Below are 20,637 nucleotides of genomic sequence, written 5' to 3' on the forward strand. Positions count from 1 at the left end.
TCTGAATGAATAGCAGTAGATAATTACTGGTTTGGACTCTAACACATGGAGCTTTTCAGTAAAACAAACAGGGTGACACCAACCTATTGGGACAGTCCTACATGTTGATACTAAATCCATCTGTTTAATGTAAACTACAAACTGTCTCTGCACACCGCGCTTTGCTGCAGTCTGGCAATAACAGTTCAAGAGGTGCACCTCTAGTTAAACTGGTTCTGACTGAAATGTCACATTTCCTAACTGACCCTGAAGGCAGCAGCAGAAGGTGACTTCAAGCTTAAAGTTTTGCCTTAGAGTAACTGATTTGATTTCACTGTTGGTGTCAGCAGGTGGTAGCGCAGAATTTCACTTGCAACCCATTCAGCTGGACTCACCTGTGCAGGTATGATACTTCAGTTTCATGTGGAATCCGCTGTTAGAAATGTTGAATGGTCTTGCAATCAGTATTTCATTTCTCTGGGAGTATATTTACTGCAGTACTATTTCAATACAAGCTGAACTTATTTATTTTACTTTTATTTAAACACCCTGATTTTAGTGACCAAATGTCTTCCAACAGCACATCTTATTCTTCAGTTTACTTTGTGTCCTTCACCTTCTTTTATTATCTGCTTTTCTCTCTCCATCTAGCCACTGTCTATTCTTCTTAAGAGAAGGACTGTATATATGGACACTGTGGAGAGAAATTTGTAGATTAGATGAACTCAAAATAACAAACAACCACTTTATCCTGTATCAGTTGAATTTATAGATTGCATAACAAATTGTATTGTATTGTATGACATTAATCTCAGTAATGCATTTGAGTAATTGTACGTTATAATAGTTTAGATAATTTTACAGTAGTATCTGTGAGCTGAGTACTTTCAGGCTCACATGTTAGAGATTCATGTTGCAATTCAGTTATCAGTGTAAATCTGTTAAACTGACAATAAGGCATCAATTTTACTGTGAGAGATTTTCCAACTTCATGTGAACTTCAAAAAGACTGCAGAATAAAGATGTACACAAAATGCAAAAACGGAAGATTACAACTGCTGATATCTGTTTACCTGTTCTCACATCTGACAGTTTTAATGTAGCTGCAGTTACACTTTAACTGCCATGCTGTTAAGCAGGCTGTTAAGCAGTTCACACGATAAGAATCTCTGCGTGTGTATGTGTGAGCTGAAAGTGACTTCATGTTGCTACTGATTAAATGCTGAGGTTAATGTGTCAGAAACAATGATTTGGTTTCATGTCTGAGACACAGTAATATCAGAATAAACCCTCACTGTACAGTAGAACATGTTAATGTAAGACATTTCTGTCTGTTATGCAGTTGAGCTCTGAATTTCCAACCATGGACCGATCACTGTGTGGTGGGCGGGGTCAAGTGAGCGTGCTCAGCTGTTTCCCGCCTTCTGTAGGCAGAGATATTGCTGTTGCTGTGGTGAAACCCCTGGGAGCTGGCCTTGGAAACCCTGGCACCCGTAGCTTGCTCTGCACAGACAAACAGGTGAGTGTGACCTCTAACTAAAGCCAAACACACAGTGGGGGTGGACAACACAGCAGGAAGTGAAGAATGACTTGAAGCCCAGGCCAGTTTACTGCGAAGCAAGTTGGATACTGTCAGACACAGTTACCACGAATGTAGAGGGGCCGTGTAAAATATTAATAAACAGAGAATGTAGCATTTTACAAATCATTAAAACCTAGCTACAAAGGCCTCCTCCTATTTTTTTGTTTAATAATTCACCAAATATTTTCAATGGATGACAGGTCTGGACTTCTTTTTCTGTTTGGCATGGAGCTTTCCTTGAAAAATAAGTCATCTGTATGTCAGCATATGTAACTCCCAAACCTCTGTACAGCTCTCTTAGCTTTACTGGAGTGCTCATGAAGTGACTGTTATTGTGATTTGACCCACATAAATAAAACTGAATTGAACAAGTTTATTTACTTGTGGAGGTAACACAAACGACATCATAAAAACACAAAAGAAACATCTGAATCTGAAATCCATCACTGAGGACAGAAACATAATAATAATGATAATAATAATAATAATAATAATATGAAATCTGAATATGCAGGTAAAGTGGACAATGGAGGTCTTGTGTTATGGCCTCACTCTCCCACTAGAAGGAGATACCGTCAAACTCTGCGTGGACATCTACACTGATTGGCTAATGGCCCTGGTTTCTCCAAGAGACTCCACTCCTCCACCAATCAGCAGAGACCCCAACCTGTATGTCCAGAAGATCCTCCGACACCTGTTCAATCTGTTCTTGCCCAGGTAGACAATCTTTCCTAGACCTGATTTCAGGACCCTGATTTTCTGATCCCATACAAGGATCCACTAAGGAACCATTCACCTTTAAGGACCTTGGTAGTTTTGAATACCTGATGTTTTTAGTCACAACTCAGCCCTTCTTTGAGTCCAGTTAAGCCATATATTATATTCATGTTGTTATAACAACATGTTATACGTGTTAACAGTTAATAATACTTATAAGTATTGTTAACTGTTAACACGTATAACATGTTAAGATGTTGTCTGATGAATATCAGTCAGGTCAGATTGAAATAGTTGATGTTTCTGCTACCTTATGTTGCACAAAGCTGTTCTATTGAGTGACACCTACCAGACTGAAACCAGTTGAGACAGTGATTACTAAAGATAAAATTCTTCTATCTATATTAATCATATCCAACCACTGGCCATTAGTTTGGTGTCATGCAGATCAATGCGGTTGTACTTGCTACTGTTTTTTCTGAACTCTTCTCTTCTTGACTCTCCTCTCAGGTCAGACCAGGTAAATCTGGTCTACCTGTCTCTCTATCAGCAGGTTCTGTGTGCTGTCCAAGTACTGGCTAGAGAGAGTACCATGATGAGTAGAGACACTTGGGAGACTCTGTTGCACTTCTTGCTTCGCATCAACCATGCCATGCTGTCTCCAGCAACTGCTGCAGGTGATAGTGATCCTAACCCCCTGCATCTTTACTTCTCTCTCCTGTCCATTTCTCCTGTCTGTCTCTCACCTGTCTTTCTTCACCTGTTCTTCTGTTTCTGTAGGTGGTGTATCAGACCTGTTGATGGCGGTGCTTCTTGAAGTGTGGCTGCTGTCTTGCTCTCGGTGTTTTCCATCTCGTTCACTATGGCAGACATGCAGACAGATGTTGAGCAGCTGGAGACATCAGCCTGCAGTTGTGGAACAGTGGTGCAGAGTTGTTGCAGCCTTAACTTCCAGGTTCAAAGAGAAACATCACAAACTGTGTGACTGAGTTCTGTCCAGCAGCAGCCACAAAATACTCATGGGGAGATGTTTTTATTGTTGTTGTTGGGGAACTATATTGTTTTTCTGTTGGATTATTGGTGCTATGTTGTTACAGCATTCTGTTACATTATGAGGTTGGACGGACAGACAGACAGACAGACAGAACTTTATAAATCCACACTTTATTAATCGAGTAGGTTCCTCCAGGAAATTCAGTTTCCTCAAGGAAGAGAATATGAATATAAGCATAAATATAGCATATACATACATATATAAATACAGAATATATAAATAAGCAATGAAATATACTCATTAATGAGATGTAGCAGCCAAATGTCTGTTGCACAGTATTTTGACTGTTGTCAGTCTATTGCACTGTGATTAGTTCTTATTTAGTGTTTAGCCTGTGCAAACACTACAGCTTAGTTGTCCGTGCCTTCCTTTGTCCTCCTGTTTCCCATCCTCCTCCTCTCCAGCAAGGAGTTAAACAGTTTTTGATGGCGTGTGGGACAAAGGAGTCTGTTCGTCCTAGACTTGGGGAGAAGCAACCTGTCACTGAGCAGACTCCTCTGGTTATTTGTCCATAATTGCATTGTTGTAATGTGCTCAGGTTGCTGCAGCTGACTTTTGGGCCATCCTTCCCTCACTTTAAAGTCCCAGAAGAAGATGCTGCCCTGATCCCTGAGGACATGGATGATAAGCGAATCCCTCAGACCTGGTTCAGATTCCTCCACTTATTTAGGTAGCAATTGCTTCAGAAACATGGTCAGATGTTTTTAACTTGGCATGTGACATGTCTCTTTCATTGACCTCCAGTAATCCGGTGGAGCTTAGTCGCACAGCAGCTGTTGTTCCATCTCAAGTTTCACAGGGGGAGGTGTTAAGAAGAGGTGACAGTCAGCTACCAAACATCTTCTTTAAAGCCATGAGTGGACTCAGGATCCTTGTCGACGCCTTCCTGGGTACACTGACCTTTACTTTACACATTAACCTCTTTGTATAGGCATCTGTCTGGTGGCACTATCTGGTGCCAAGTTTTTACATTAACTGATTTCTTTTTTTATTAATCACAAAATAGAGATAAATTCTATTTTGAATTTATATTCAAATACCAAAACAAAATTATAGTTGTGACTTAACCATGATAACCAAACATTGACGAATTTATTGTAAGTTGTTTTTTTATAGGTGTGACTGTGGAAAATAAAGAAACAATAGAACAACTCCTGCCAAACACTGGTATACACACAATACACTGAACTGATACAAACCCATCACACCCATGCATTCTACTTTACATGCATGACACATTACAAATTCAGTAAATATTTGTGCAATCTCTGATTTTGTACTACTACCAAATCAAACAATCAAGATATGATTGAAGTACAGCTTTAATTTAAGGAGTTTTGCATGAACTCTGCATGAATTGCAGCCATTTTATAAACAACTCACCATCTTCATAGGGTCAAAAGATGTTTGGGTAATTTGATCCCCATCTGAACAGTTTTGCAGCATTTTGCAGAATGAGTGCACAGAGTATAGCTCTAGACTTCAGAGTTCATTCTGCTACTCGTATCACCTGTCACATTATCATAAACACTAGTGATTTTATTTTGTCAGTCTGACATGGGCCTCCTTCACCTGTATTAATTAGGTTCCAGTAAAAACATACCAAATACAACTTAAATATTTGAAGTGACCTCTAGATCTTTTATCTTAATTTTTCATGCAACAACAAGGGAACAGGCCTTGAAACTGCTTATGAAACTGTTTTTCAGTCCACATTAGAGGCTCTGAAAATTGGGGCATGTTGGTAAAAATGGCAATAAAGTCAATAAAATATTTCTTTTAAACCCCTTGAATTAAAGATGAAAGTCTGCACTTTAATCACACCTCGATAGGGATGGTTATTGATAAGATTTTCACGATTCCGATTCCATTTTCGATTCTTTATCAATTCTCTTATCGATTCTTTTTAAAAAAGGAGAACACTAAGGTCGATTAGCTTAGAACTTTGTTTTATATCTTCTGTTTGAACAAGATAGAAATTTAGGAGTAACATGGCCTTACAAACCCAACAGTGAGATCTTAAGAGATCCACAGCCTATGGCTCTTCAATGGGGTGTCACAGGGTCCCCAGGAAAAAAAAATTGTAAATGTAAAATAATAAAATAAATATTCTTCTGTAGCAATAACAAAGTATAACATAAATTATTCTGTAGCAATTACACAAGAATATCCAGTAATGTCACTAGCTACAATTAAACACATTCACTTACCGAAAATCGGGGGCATCTGCTGTGGCAAATGGGTGCAAGCCTTTGACCACAAACTTAGTCACTGCTCGTCTATCCTGGCCTGAAAGGAGACGCTACCGGTAGACTGCAGCGAGAACTGCCAGCATCTGAGCCAGCCAGACTCCGTCTCTCTCATCATGGTCACCTAAATGCAGTAAACGCACAGTAATGGCAGGTTTTGTAATAAGGCAGATCGCGCTAACATAATATCCACTGTTAGTTGATTATTTACCTGCCGCATTAACGGGAGAGGACGTGCAAACGTTACCGCTGCTGCTGGGTTGAGATTCACGAGTCCGGAGCGGAATTAAAAACACGACATTCATTTAAGTGTTTTGTGAGCAAATGCTTTTGCATATTCGTAGTGTTTCCTCCCTTAAATGAAATATCTACTTTGCAAGTATTGCAAGTTGCCCCGTTGTCATCTGTTCTCCTAAAGTATAACCAAACTTTTGAGCGTTTGAGCCGCTTAGGCAGCCTGCCAGGTAAATGACGCTCCGCAACGTGGTGACGTCATTCGGGGCGACTGGGATCGATAAGGGAATCGTTTGCAAAAATGGCAAACAATTCCAAGGAATTGAAACAGTGGGAACCGGTTCTCAACAAGAACCGGGTTTCGATACCCATCCCTACACCTCGATTGTTTAACTTAAACTCCACTGTAGGGATGAAGAGCGCCGAAATTAAATACAGTCATTCAGCTTTAATGCACAGCCCTTAACAAAAATATTATATCACTTTTAGGAAGCATTTTTATTCATAGTTTACTGGTTTTGTTTCTGTGTTTCTTCAGAAATGACAACAAGACTGCACTTCAGAGACCGGCTGCCTTCTTTTGGTAACCCAAACTGATCAGATTAAACCAATCAATTAACTAATTAAATTAGACCTAGAGTCATTTGAGAGAACCAAACAAGATTAGCAACGATTATCAAGGTAACTTTAGGTTTATCAGTGAGTTTTCAGTGTTGTTCAGTGGTGATTCGCCTCTTACTGGGATACATTGTCATGGTAACCTATGCTGCATAGCTGACATGCTCCAAGCTTGTTATGTTCAACATATGAAATCATATGTTGAACATAACTACTACATACTATTCCCAGCATTTGCTGATCCAGGTGGCCTACCACTTCATAGCTGATCTGCTGTTGTTCTCAATGTCTTCCATTGTGTTGTAATACCACTAACAGTGTATTGAATAGCAAGGACATTTCACAACTGAACATGTTGCACAGGTGACATATTCCAGCGTTCTATCATAGTAGAACGCTGGAATTCACTGAGCTCATGAGAGAGACCTATTCTTTCACAAATGTTTGTAGAAGAAGTCTAAATACCTAGATCTTCTATACATCTGTGGCCATTGAAGTAATATGAACACCTAAATTCAATTATTTTTATTTGGACGAGTGAGTGAATACAAATGTAGTGTTTAATCTCTGCTTATTTCACTGTTCACTGTTCTATAATACTTAATATAGTGATATCAAACGTGTCCTTGTTTTTATAGTTTTGTTAGGGTCACTACTCAAGAAAAGTAGCACTACTGGTTACATTACTTGTGTGTTATTTCATAAAATGGACATAATTACCAGTTAACAATATAACAAATACATCTCACATGCAAATACAAATCCCTATCCTAATGAGGACTCACATAGGATCTGTCTTTCAGTATTTACATATGAACACAAAGTCAACAACACAAAGCATTGTTAAAAATCAACCCAAATAAATTTTAAAGTGATCGCCAGAGTGATTCTACCATAGAAATATGAACAGAGAGAAACAGAGGCTGCAAGCCCGATGGCTCATCATTGCCTTTGTTATCTGTCAGGGTCTGACTGATGGGTTGGGATTAGCATACACTCAGCTTTATCATTGCCCTGGGTTATTTGTGTTAGCATGCTGTCTTTGCAGATGCTTACAGAGTGGAAATTCTGTTAGAACTATAATGTGTAACTTTGATTGCTCTTTTGTCTTTTGTGTAATAGTAAAGTCCATATCTCCACTGTAGACCGCTCCTTGTTCTACACACAAACTGAAATCAGCTGATTGTAGCACAGGTGCCCATGAATGACAAAGCATGTATGTTTGATGTTTTTATTTTCTTTCCGTGAGCTGGTCATGGAGATAAATGAAGAACCTTTTGTAATGCAAGTAACAAGATAATTATAATTGTCTTGATATTGTAATTGATAATTGTAATTACTGAATTAGGGCAGTAACATGTTACATTACTGTGTTACTTAAAAATGCAATGTGAGTACAGTAATGTATTACTTTGTAACGCATCATACCCAACACTGGTTGTCAGTAGACCTGTCCATGCTTAGTTTAGCTTAAGTTAGTTTAACACCTTGAAGTACAACCCGATCCAAACCTTTATTAGATCGACAATGTAGAAATATTCTAGAGATTTTATCATTATTATTATTACTTTTATTTTTATTCTTTTATTGTTTATTTTGTATGTTTTTGTTAGGCCAAATTGGCACCTTTGCTTTGGTTTAACAATTTCAGCTTGGTAATACTTTTTCTCCTTGTTTCCTCCGAGGTATTTCTGTGACCAAAAGCCCGTTCAGAGACCGTCTGCCCTCCTATGGTAAGCCCCACAGATACCCATTGACTTCAGTTCAGTTCAGTTTCACTGTAGAGTGACAAATCAGGGTGATGGTTTGCATTTAGAAAATAAGTTGGTGGGGTGGGGGATTTGCTCCAATTATTGGGTTCTTAGTATCCTCAGCCTTCTGGAGAAAGTTTATTCACAAGATAATGGCAGGATGAATAGATATTACTTGGAAAACAAGCTAAAAAGGTTGTGGCCATCAGGCTTCCTGAAATATTACATATATTACATATAGACATATTCTTTTGTCTCCTCAACAGTGCTGCCACTTGATGGGCTGCTATTGTCTTCCTTAAAGTCTTTGTCAAATTGAATTAGGCCTGAACTAAACTTTCCAAATCCCCACTTACAACTCTGATACACCAATGAGAGAAGATAAAAGGCACTTGCACACTTTTTTTTCTTTTTGTAAATATATCAGCAAAATGGTGCTCAGGTGCCCCTATTCCTTTTTTTCTCAGGTATCTCCCGGCCTCGTTCTGGCAGTGCACCACCCACACCAGTGAATGTACTGAGCGTGCCCAGCTCCCCCTCCTCAACCAGTTCCTCCCCTCCATACAACAGACAAGTGACAGCAGCAAATTTTTCTAAGACAACCAACAAGACTCCCACGGTACCACAGTACTTGTTTTTCATTTGTCATGTAGCATTTCTTGGTCTCTTTAAGTTATTGCTTCTTCTCTTGTTTCAGAGTCCATCATCCTACTGGAAATCTTTCTCCCAGCTTTCTTCCTTCTCCTCCCCTTTTTGTTCCTCTCTCAGACCCTCTCCCTCACCCCTCAGGTGTAATGTGGACTCCCTTCTACATCTGTTTGGTTGCTGGCTGTTTGATGCTGCACTAATCAGCAGAGACTCTGGTCTGTCTCTGCAGTATTGTTTTTGCAAAACACATACTACACGTACACATAGTAGGCACGGTACAATAGTTATTGTATTCCTTGTGTACTCTTACTGTGCTTCCTTATCTTACTTACTGAACTGTTTCTTCAGCTGGGCAGGGTGATGTTGCTGTGATGTCAAATGGATGGGCAGCAGGTCGAGCTGAGGCTTGCGGGACACTTTGCAGGATCTTCAGCTGTAGGAAGACAGCAGAGGACATTCTGTCTGTCTACCTGTCCAGGTACCTGTCTGTTCACCTGTTCAGAGCTATTCATCCGTGTTTGAGCAGTGTAATGATTATGGTTCTCCTTCTGTTATTCTGCAAGGTTCTACCTGGTTTTGATACAGGGTCTTCAAGCGTCAGAGAAGGCCAGTTCCCCTGTTCTGGCCTCCATTCTGCTGAACTCCACCTCTCTGTTCTGCTGTGACCTAAGAGGAGTCAACATACTGCTACCTCCCTTTATCTCAGCTCTGGAAAATGTGCTGCTTGACAGGTGCAAGTACTGCAAATACTGTAATTGTTCAATGAGAAAAATTATATTTTATTAAAAAGTAGCAGAATAAAGCTGACATTAGTAATGTTAGACATTAACTCAGTGAGAAACAGAATGAAAAGGAGGAAGAATGGGTTGTAAAGCGTCTTTCAGCCCAAAACAACTTAAAAATTAGAATTGTTCATTGGTAAACTGCATCTATGGAATTTGGCAAGTTGATTGGAGGCTGAGTCATGAGTCTGCCCTGGTAGATCAGAAAGTAACACCTCATAGATGCTATAATCTACCAGGATTTCAGGCTGTTGGATTTTGTCGCTCACCTGAATCTCAACCATAGTAAATATTACTAAAATCAAGGCTTCTCTCATACTCTCTCTCACTCAGAGAGCTGCTGAAGTTTAAGAATTTTGTCACTCCGGTGGATTTAAGGCGAGCCTCCATCCTAGTCCTGCTTTCCCTGCTGCCCATCCCTATGCACTTTGGATCAATCCAGTTAGAGGTAACTTATCATGCACTTGCTTAAAAACGTACCCATGCCTGTGCAGAGCTGAGCCAGATCACTGTAGCAGTAGTGTTCACTTTGCTGCTTAGGAGTTACTGGATAGGAAGTTAAGTGCTGATGCTGCAACAGGTACGCTCCTGTCACTGAAGCCACGCCTTATCAGTGTCCTGATTGGAGCTCTGCAGACAGAGGCGGACACCTGTAACATACAGCTCCTCCTGGGTCAGTTACTGATTGTTTTCCAATTATTGGTCCTGGGGTTAGTTTTTGAGCCCGTGGTCAGTTAACAGAAGTTCATGTGTGAGTGTTTGATATGAAAGATTTTTCCATTGTAATCACTTCTGATCTGGTGTTTGTATAGCGGCCATGTTGAATCTGGTTCAGGATTCAGCTGTGTTAGAGCCTGCAGGACGAACTCAGCAAGTGAGTGTACTGATATCTAGACATTTGCCTTCATTTTATGAGACACAAACTGTTATTTTTTCTGTGCTTTTGCTTTTAGGAAACTGAGCCCCTGCTTACTGGGACCAGTAAACTCAAACAGGCTTTGGGGGCAAGTCAGACCAGTGCGAACCGATGGACCAGAGGATCGAGTAATTACAAATCGATTCATTTTAATTTGTTTTATATGATCAATCCCTCATATCTGAAGAATCTAACTGCAGCTATGTGCGTCCAATCAGATGCAGCGGCAGTTTTGTGGGTTCAATTTCTACGTTTGCTCACTCAGCGTCTGACTTCTCAGTGGAGGAATGATTCAGCAGTTTGTCTGTCTGCCCTGGAAGTACTGGGAGGATTGGCCAAGGTGGAGACACACACACACACACACACACACACCCACATACACACACACACACTCAGCGAGATCAAGAAAACCTTAAATTTAAATCAATGTTATTTATACGGAACCAAATTATTACAGGCATCCTTTAAATGCGAAGCTCTTGAGGTCTCAAAATTATACAGGGAAACTCAGTATTGGCAGTCTTCCACTATGACCCTGTATCTATCCCCCTGCAGGTGGAGGTGCGAGTGGAGGAGTCAGAGAGGATGCGAGTAGTCAGTTCGGTCTGCACCTACATTGTTTTTCAGTGCAGTCGTCCTCCTCCTCTTCACTCCAGAGATCTGCACTCCATCATTGTTGCTGCCTTCCAATGTCTCAATGTCTGGTTAACACAACATCCCACACTGCTTGGCCATAAGGTAACTGACCAGACCAACTGATCACTATGTATCAAAGAGATATCTAACTGCCAGATGACTGAGCACCAGGTGAACATCCATGCGCTTTATTCAGTGTGTGTTTTATTTGTCTTTATTCAGGAGTGTTTGTTGGAGGTCCTGGAGATTGTGGAACTTGGGATTTCAGGCATGAAGTCTAGACAGGAACAAAAAGTGAGATGTAAAGAGGAGAAAGACCAAAACCCAGCCTCTCTGAGGGTGAAGGAGGCAGCAGAGGCCACACTTAGCTGGTGAGCATCACAGTAACAATAACATTAAGATTGTAGAGATTATAGAAACCAATCATTTTGCATATAAGATCTGACTTCGTTTTTAGCTGGTGAGCATCACAGTACCAATAACATTAAGATTGTAGAGATTATAGAAACCAATCATTTTGCATATAAGATCTGACTTCGTTTATGTCATGCATTTTGGTTGCTTCTTAACAAGTAACAGAAACAAAAACAGAGTTTTGACATGAATTGCTTCAAGGATTTATGTAAGTGCCATTCTGTCATTTCAAAAATCTGTTAATGTTCATCAAAGATTTAGGTGACTGTCAGCCCCAAACACAGTTATTGTTTAAACATTTCATTGTAGAAAGCTTTCTGATCCCAGCTATGTTCTCAGTCTGAGTGAATCTCCTTTTATTGCTCTTCACACACATGACACAGATGCAATGGAGACAAATGAGTGAAATAATGTTTATGAAGCTGGCAACAATGCATTATTTTACTACAAGTTCAATCATATCCAATTCAATTCAGTTTTATTTATAGAGCACCAAATCACAACAACACTCTTAATATTAATACTGTAAGGTAAAGACCCTTAATTGGTGTATTTGTCCTACCCTACTATCTCTATCTCTATGTGTATATCTATATGTGTCATAAATTAGCTGTGTGGAGCAGGCAGGATTGGACCCAAATGCAGACTCATTAGGCAAGACTTAACATAGGAACACAGCTTTATTGCTGGAATGTCAAAGAAATACAAAACTAACCTAAACTGGGAATACTGAAATCTAAGCACACACAGAAACACACAGCCAGGAATGAGGAAGATCGCAAAAACGGACAGAGGGAAACAGAGGGCTTAAATACAGAAGGAATCATGAGGTAACGAGAAACAGGAGGGAAACACAGTGGGAGCTAATCAGACAGGACGAGGCAGAGGAAGCAAACTGAACATAAAACACGAGGTACCTTTAAAGTAAGACAGGAAATGACCCAGAACCATGACAAATATGTGTGTAACAAACCTGCATGTATGCATATTGCCCTGGATAAAGGAGAGGCATAAAAAATGCAACAATGTAGCATTTTCATTCTGCAACTCAGCATGCCGGTAGCCTGATCCATGCTTGGTTGTGCCATGGTATTAGGGTTAGTATTAGGGGGTTAGGGGTAGGGGGTAGGGTGCTGTCTTGCAAGACTATGAAATTAGCTAATTAATCCTTTTTTTTTAAATCGTTTGTACAAATTGTTTTAGTATTTGTAAAAAAAAAATTGGGGTTTTTTTTGTTTGTTTGGGTTTTTGGGGTTTTTTTGTTTGTTTTTTTACAGAACTCGCGTTCTATATTTTTATTGCAATGTGGGACTTTACAGTACTGCTTCTTTTTTTGTTTGTTTTTTGTATTTCAAATCGGCCATGCTAAGAGATTGAATTGTTACATTTGTCCAAAATTTTGGGCTTTTAACCTTTTAATGTTTTGGGATATTCATGTTAAAACATTGTCTCAGATCTCAAAGTGCCCCAAAAATAGCCAAAAACTAGGTGAATCGGCCTTTTTAAAAGTAAAAAATATCAAGAAAAGTATTTTAATATGTGAAGCTAAAATTTCACAGAAATCAAAACGTTCCACCTCTGACTTGGTTGAGCAGAAAATGTTCTAAAAATTTGAGGTGATTTGATTTGAGATAGAGTGACCCAGAAAGAAAGAGCATTGTTATCTTTACAGCCTTTTAGTCATCAGTTTTTAGTCAAATTAACGTTACTGCAAACTATCGAAAGAAAAGCCCTGTTTAGCTATAGTGAAATATCTCAAAACCACTGTACTTTGCTGTTGGTTTCCTCTACTTCCTTTGTGCACCAGTGGTCTATACATTCAAATAAATATTATTTATATGGCGCCAAATCAGAACAACAGTTGCCTCAAGGTGCTTTACATTGTAAGGTCAAGACCCTACCCACAGAGTCCTGACCTTAACACAACAGAAGACCTTTTGGATGAATTAGAGGAGAGACTGCAAGCCAGGCCTTCTTGTCAAATATCAGTGTTTTACCTCACAAATGTGCATCTGGAAAAATGATCAAAAATTCCCATAAACACACTCCTAAACCTTGTGGAAAACTTCCCAGAAGAAGTAAAGGGTGGGCCGACATCATACTAAACTCTATGGGTTAAGAATGACGTCTCAGTCAGGTTCGTATGCATGTGAAGGCAGTAGTGTTGTGTCGGTCGCGAACGAAACGGCTCTTTGAGCCGGATCTTTGAAGTGAACGACGGGAGCCGGTTCCTTACTGGGAGCCGTGTTTCTTTTTTTCCCTCTCTCACTTTTTTCGCTTCACGCCGCACGTGAGCCTTGTGTTTGCACTGAGCAGAGGGGGGAGGGCCGGTAGTTACACTCGCAGTAGCACAGGAACAGAGCAGGAGGGAGAGAAAGAGAGCCAGGGGCAACAACAAGCGACAACATCATCACATTAGAAAGGTATAGTAAAGAAAATAAGTGACACTATGAAAAGAAGCAAAATCTGGAGCCATTTCAATTTTATTGACAGTACATAGGCAGAATGTAGAGTTTGCAAGAAAAGGATATCATATAGAGCCGGCTCCACAAACAACCTGCACAGGCCCCTGAGAACTGTCCACCCATCAGTGCAAGATAAAACGTAGTCAGTTGAGTGTGATATTAATGAAGGTGCAAGTGTATCTACTGCAATTGTTGCTGCTGTTGCTGCATCAACAGCATCTTGCAGTATACCACCACAACCACCTAAACCAACCCAGAGCTCTATTAGACAGTTTTTGCAGACGTCTGTGACCACAGCAAGAGAACTCAATTTATACAGACCTGGTAAAAATGATTGCACTTGATTTCCAACTATTTTCAGTTGTGAATGTTAAAGGATTCAGAAAGTTTATTAATGCACTGAATCCTATGTATGCAATTCCAAGCAGGAAAACATTCTCCCAAAAAATCATCCCAGGCCTAAATGACAGAGAACGTGCATCTTCTTTTTTGTTTTGCATATTAATTTATATTTTATTGTGTTATGGTTTGCAGTGTTTTGTGTTGTTTCACTTAAAATTTGCTTAAAAGGAAAAAGCTGAAAATTTAAATAGTTAAAGTAGAATTGTAAAGGGTTGTTTTTTGTATTTTATAATTTATTTTTTAAATTTTATGTGGAGTGAATAAATAAAAGCATATTTATATAATAAACATATATAAATAAAAAAAACACACTTTTTTACATTAGTGGTTATTAGTAATTAGTAATTCATTTTGTGCATAATTTTCTATTGTTGTTGATAGTAAATTAATTAAAGCAACAATACAACCTGAAGAGCTGGTTGGGAGCCGAAAGAGCCGGTTCTCTAAGAAGAGCCGGAATTCCTATCACTAGAAGGCAGATGAGCAAATACTTTTGGCAACATAGTGTACATTACCTCTTTTGCTAGCAACTGCTGACCTGCTCCATGGTAAACATACAGGTGAACTGAATGGATGAACTTTAGATTGGTTTGTTACCACCAAACATCCTATCCATCTATCAGACTGGGGCATGCCTAGTTTTAAGGATGTGGTCTGTATTTGTCTCAGTGTTATGCAGGTTTCAGAGGCATTCCCTTTCGTCAGTGGTTTCCTCAATGAGGATGTTCTGCTTCGCTCTTCCTGTCAGAGTGACAGCAGTCTTGAGAAGTTCAGATATTTTGTGCTGGAAAGCTCCATGATCCTAGCCTTTTGGGAGCAAACACTGAGACGTGAACAGGGTAAGTCCTGATACAACTAATTCTGAAAATGATCAAAAGGAATCTGGGAATATAAGCAAATTTTTTTCTATTTACGTTACTAAGGAAAACTGTACAGGATATTAGGAAATAAATATATTGCACAGCAACAATAGCAGCAGAAAAACAGTGTACATTCATCATTCCAGACATGAAATTGAACTCCACTAATGATACAGTCATGGAACAGAGAGCGATGGAGATCCTGTTACCTACTCTCACTGACTGCAGTCTGTTGATGAGGAAGTCCAGCAGGAAGATGTTTTGAATGCTGAGCTGACAAACAACATTCTGGGAGTACCTGTCTCAAAATGTTGTTGCAGCCTGCTGCCTTCTTTATTTTCACTCTCCTCAGGTTTTTAAAGCCATCAGCCACAGTGAGATTTACTGCTTTGTCATCAAGGTGAAGACTGGCTTTTGCAGGGGTGTTGCCATCCTTTCCAAGTTCATTAAGAATGTGTTGTTGTCACACAGCCTTATAATCTGTTACTGCCTGAATCCCCTTTCACATGTGCCTGGTATTACTAGAGTCACGGTAGAAACTTTTAATCTTTCCAGCATCCACAGGCTTATCACATCACATACTCACACTGATCCTGGCACAACAGGAACACAGGCAGTACTCCACATATACTGTGTTGCACATATTGTAATATTTAATAGATATTTTAGTTTTCAGCTTCTACCGTACCACATAAAACTAATCTTTGGGAGGTTCAAAGCTGCCCATTGATAGTTTTGATTGTGTTTTTGCTTTTTCAATGGTGAGTGCAGCACAGTATCCATCGCTCATCATGGTGATCAGGGGACCGTCAGGACGCCACACTTGGAGTCTAGAGCTTTGTCCAAAGCCCCACGAGGGACAAGCTGACACACAGGTGGACACTTCCAAGCTGATGCCGTATGATTCAGTAAATGTTGTGCGTTCCTTCACAGGACTTTATCATAGATTACAATAGATTTACAATAGATTATATAAAAGATGTACACAGCCACTTAGATGTCTTGTGTTTGTGAAGTCGTATTTTGTAGTACTTTTTTTTCAGGATAGGTCAGTCATTTCTTCTCACTCATATCTGATGATTGTTTTCAGGAACCCCTGATACCAGAACAGCACAGCATGGCCCAGGAAGATGCCAGAATACAAACTGTTATCAAACAGCAGCTGCTTCCTGAATGCTTTGATACAGTTCCATCAGTTAAGGCAGATCATAGTATTCCAATTCTGCATGAGACCATTACTGAGGAGGTAAGAACCAAGCCGGATGAAACCCAGTATATCAGTATATGCTCCTTCTTTAAACTGAATTATCAGTTATAGATGATGACAGTCTTTTTTTTTTTTTTTCAATGTTTATGACCCAGGCTGCTCCTCAGTAATTAATTTTTTCTCTCCTTGAAACTTGGTATGGTGTAGTTAAGCCAATTACTGAAATTATCTCCTGAGTATGTTGAACTGGTCAGGTGTTACAGGTGTGTGACAGTTGTAAATACAGTGTAAATCCAGGTGTAACCTTTTACTGACCAGGTGCAGCAGCAACTAGAACATTTGCAAACAGCTTTAAAGAGACAGCAGCAAATTGAGGCTCGACCACAAGCGAGCAGTCGTTCGGCTGTCACGATGACCTGTAGACCTCCTCCACCTGTCACCCATTTCCAGGCGGCAAGACTGTTCCTGTCCCACTTGGGCCTGCTGACATCTGAGAGTGTAAAGGTAAAGAGGTGCTCATAGGCGGTTGCCTGGTTGTGGGGTCTTCACTGCCTTAATGTGGGCCTTTACCTTACAATATAAAGCATGTTGAGGCAACTGTTGTTGCAATTTGGCACTATATAAATAAAATGTAATTTAAGTAAATTACTTTTAAGCCTCTGACAATATAATACCATGTATAAAAATGGCTGTAATTGCTAAACAGTTGATGTAATACTTAAAGCTGAAAGTCTGCACTTCAGTACCATCTTAATTGTTTGATTTAAAATCAAAAGTGGTGGTATACAGAGGCAAAACTGGCAAAATCTTGTCACTGTCCAAAAACTTATGTACCTGATTGTATTTACAAGTGTGAGTGTGCTTATCTATGTCTCTCTCTGTAGGATCCAGGTATCAGTGGTGTTCCAGCTCCGCTTGTGGCGCTCGACTCATCTCTTCCAGGTTTCTTTGACAGTCTGAGAAATTTGGACCAGCAGCCATCAAGAATCTACGATTCCACCTTTATCTTCTACATGGGAGCAGGACAGAGGACAGAGGCTGAGGCAACCTCCTTAGGGCTATAAATGAGCAGCTGACTGTGTTCAACATTTGTTTCAATTAAAGATATTTCATATTTCGTTTTAGATTGGTTAAGGTTGTTTTCTTCTCTTTCAGTTTCATTTTGTGTGGAAAATGACACACTTTCAGATCTAGTTACAATTATTTGCAAATTATTGTTATTTTTAATATCTGTTTGTGTATAGATCCTGAAGAATGTGGAGTCAGCCTGCAATGTCCATTCACACTTCCTCGACTTCTTGTCATCTCTTGGTTGGCCGGTGGAGGTGGGACAGGTGGGCAGGGTCAGCACTAACAGATCTGGTATGTGTTCTGATTGGGCCATTCACAGCACACTCTTAAGGCTTGTCTTGCTGATGCAGATTGGTTATTTTCCTTCTACCAGAATTTTCTGCTGTGCTGGGTGACAGCGGAGGGAGTGTGTTTGACGGGAAGAGGTTCATCCTGATGTTCACAGACAGTCTGACAGAGCTCACCTTCATTGTTCCATCACTGTTACACAGTCAGTGTCTGATGGTAACACATAATGTGCATTAGTGAAACAGTTAATCCAAGCTTCTGACCTAGATGGTTTGTGTGGTATGTGACTTGAGGAAAGCAAAGCATGTTAGTATTTGAGATGCAAGTTTCATGTTTTCATTTTGGTTTGGTTTTTTTTTGTTTTGTATTCAAATCAACACTCCTGTAATTACTCAGGTAATAATGAAACCAAATTAAGCAAAGCTGTTAAAAATAAGATGGTTCAAAGAACATGAAACTGACACATGACTAAACCTGATTTAGTTGGGAACAAGAAAGAGCTTCACCTATGACTTACTTAATCTTCAAATCTATGAGTGTCAATAAAACAGAAAATCATTCATAAGTGAAACTTTTGAATGAATATGAATATTAAAAATTGAATATTTCTGCTAAAACATAATAGTGTGAAATCTAACATTTACTATGATTTTAAGAATACATGTCACCATATAAGGTTGTGAGTAATTTATAAATTTTGTAGGAAAACATTTTATTTGACCCATTTTGTTTTCTTGGAACTAGATGGTTCGTCAAAGAGTTCAGAGATGTTTTTCCCATCTGCTGAGTCACCACTCAACCTACCATGTCACTCTAAATCCAATGTATGGACTTTCAAAATAAAAGACTTTTCTCCTTGTTCCTCTCATTTGTATCTCTCTTACCTACTCGTTTCTTACTTGTCTCTTGGTCTCTCATGTCTGTACAGAGTTATCCAGCAATGATGCCATGTAACAGCTCTGAATGCAACTTGATGATAGTCTGGGTCGAACGGTTCGAGGACATTGGTAACTATGATTCATTTTTCTGAAAGCAGAAGTTCATGCTTGCTCTGTGCAAATTTAAAGTCCATGGTGAAATTACAGATGGCACAGACAAAGAGACTACCAGTGAGAGATGTCTTAAATTCAGAAGAGTTTCCTGGAGAGACTGATACACATAGAGTGATCAACACACTTAGGCCAGCTCAAAGACAAAGTGTTATACTACTCACACAGTTCACTACATGTTTAAACACAGGAACACAAGCTCTGGAATCTTCGTGGCCTGGCCTGTGGCAGATTAACTATTAATGTAGGTGATCTTGATCTAATCTGTCTATGCCGTGAATGGAGGGAAAATGTGTTTTTGTGTTTCAGAGAATTTCCCTGTGTCTGGTCTCCTGTCACATACCAGGTCACAAACAGAGATGAGGTAAAACTCTCATTCATTCTCATGCTTTAAGACTATGAAAAATCTTAAAATGTGCTAACACACTTTTGTCCATCAATCTGTTAGTATATCCACAATCCAGCTGATTTACATACATCCTCTGAAAACTGGACTCTACCGAATCCATGTCAGTGAAAACACCACCAGCAAGTTCGGTTTGGTAGTCCCATTGGTCAGCGGGAGTGTGGTCAGCAAGAGGTCACTGGGTATGTGTCTCTTTGTCTTCATGTCTGCATCTGTCACTGCTTTTTTTCTTGTCTGACTGTCTCCCTGTCTCCAGGTTTTTTGGTTAGGGAGATGGTGATAAACTGGTGCCATCGAAGATTGTTAGAAAGTGACTCTACTCCACCGCCTCACATTAGAAGAAAGCACATCATCAATGACATCACTCTTCGCTACCGCAGCTGCCACTCTGAACCTGCCTTTTACTCTTCCCTTTTCCATGAACCCTAATCTCCAATCTGCTAACACTACAATTGCATGTGTGTGTGTGTGTGTGTGTGTGCGTGCATGTGCGCCTTTGCAATGGGAGTCAAAGGTTCGTTTCCCGATTCCAGTAAGGGTCCTAGGATTAGACCCCCATGCTAACCAAGCCTACCTCAGACATGAGCAAGAGACATAAATATGAAGCCATACCGGCTCGGACGTTGCCTGAATTAACAAGGTCTGTGATAGGTGTTGAGGAACCAGGACACCCTGTTGAGAAGTGGGCTACTGGATCAAGACGGCATCGGTGGGCAACAGATAAAAATAGGGCGCTGCTGGAATGCTACTATGCAAGTAACCTCGGTGGAATGGGTTACATGCATAGTAAACGGGGCACTAGGTGCAGTGAACCCCAAGCTAGGCAAGTGGCTCCAGCAGATCCCAGGAACAACACCCGAGATCTCTGTCCAGAAGAGTGCAGTCCTAGGAACAGCTAAGACTCTGCACAGGACCCTCAAGCTCCCAGGCCTCTAGTTGAGAACGCCAGCTTGAAAGATAGACCGCCCACAGGGGCGGGAGGGGAATTATATATGTGTGTGTGTGAGAGAGAGACATTGTGTGAGAGGGTTGTTAAGTTAGCCAATCAGACAAAAAAGGTTCTGTTTCTGCCTCCAGCTAAAGACTAGACTAAAAATAGAAATTACAGATACTGTATACAGATATTGTATGTTTTTTTGTTTTAAAAAGGAAAGCAAAAACCTGTGTACCTTAAGAGTCTTATGTTCATCCCATCAACCACCTAATTGTTCCTCTGTTGAATTACATTGCCCATTTTATTAACAGCAAAATACCTTTACAATGGAAACTACAGAACATATGCAATGACACATCTATGTTTTTTTTTGGG

General features: G+C 39.9%; 1 protein-coding gene across 5 annotated transcripts; it reads left to right on the forward strand.

Moving 5' to 3' along the window:
- Window positions 1-252: 252 nt before the first annotated feature.
- Window positions 253-20,637, forward strand: LOC116316849 (ral GTPase-activating protein subunit beta-like). Of its 5 annotated transcripts, none has more exons than XM_039613837.1 (33): window positions 253-382; window positions 1,322-1,498; window positions 2,076-2,278; window positions 2,789-2,955; window positions 3,059-3,233; window positions 3,871-4,002; window positions 4,077-4,222; window positions 4,449-4,499; window positions 6,354-6,398; window positions 8,119-8,166; window positions 8,652-8,803; window positions 8,882-9,047; window positions 9,181-9,310; window positions 9,396-9,563; window positions 9,948-10,062; window positions 10,155-10,287; window positions 10,427-10,488; window positions 10,568-10,658; window positions 10,749-10,870; window positions 11,086-11,268; window positions 11,389-11,537; window positions 15,117-15,286; window positions 16,079-16,224; window positions 16,398-16,553; window positions 16,833-17,018; window positions 17,399-17,557; window positions 17,759-17,876; window positions 17,959-18,075; window positions 18,618-18,697; window positions 18,802-18,880; window positions 19,232-19,286; window positions 19,371-19,510; window positions 19,585-20,637. In XM_039613837.1, exons 2-33 carry the CDS (start codon window positions 1,343-1,345, stop codon window positions 19,755-19,757), a joined length of 4,173 nt encoding a protein of 1,390 aa, XP_039469771.1. In that variant the 5' UTR covers window positions 253-382; window positions 1,322-1,342; the 3' UTR covers window positions 19,758-20,637. The 5 variants fall into 5 exon arrangements, 4 of the variants coding, with proteins under 4 accessions (XP_039469771.1, XP_039469772.1, XP_039469773.1 ...); XM_039613838.1 differs by having other exon boundaries at window positions 16,079-16,215; XM_039613839.1 differs by having other exon boundaries at window positions 16,079-16,182.

This window comes from Oreochromis aureus, linkage group 6 (assembly GCF_013358895.1).
Source record: "Oreochromis aureus strain Israel breed Guangdong linkage group 6, ZZ_aureus, whole genome shotgun sequence".
Taxonomy (NCBI): Eukaryota; Metazoa; Chordata; class Actinopteri; order Cichliformes; family Cichlidae; genus Oreochromis; species Oreochromis aureus.

Bases quoted from the DNA above. Each gene is read 5' to 3' on its own strand.
- LOC116316849 (XM_039613837.1), top strand. From the start codon at position 1,343: ATGGACCGATCACTGTGTGGTGGGCGGGGTCAAGTGAGCGTGCTCAGC. The intron at 8,804-8,881 runs GTACCACAGTAC...CTCTTGTTTCAG, and splicing joins CAACCAACAAGACTCCCACG to AGTCCATCATCCTACTGGAA. The intron at 18,881-19,231 runs GTAACTATGATT...TTTGTGTTTCAG, and splicing joins CGAACGGTTCGAGGACATTG to AGAATTTCCCTGTGTCTGGT.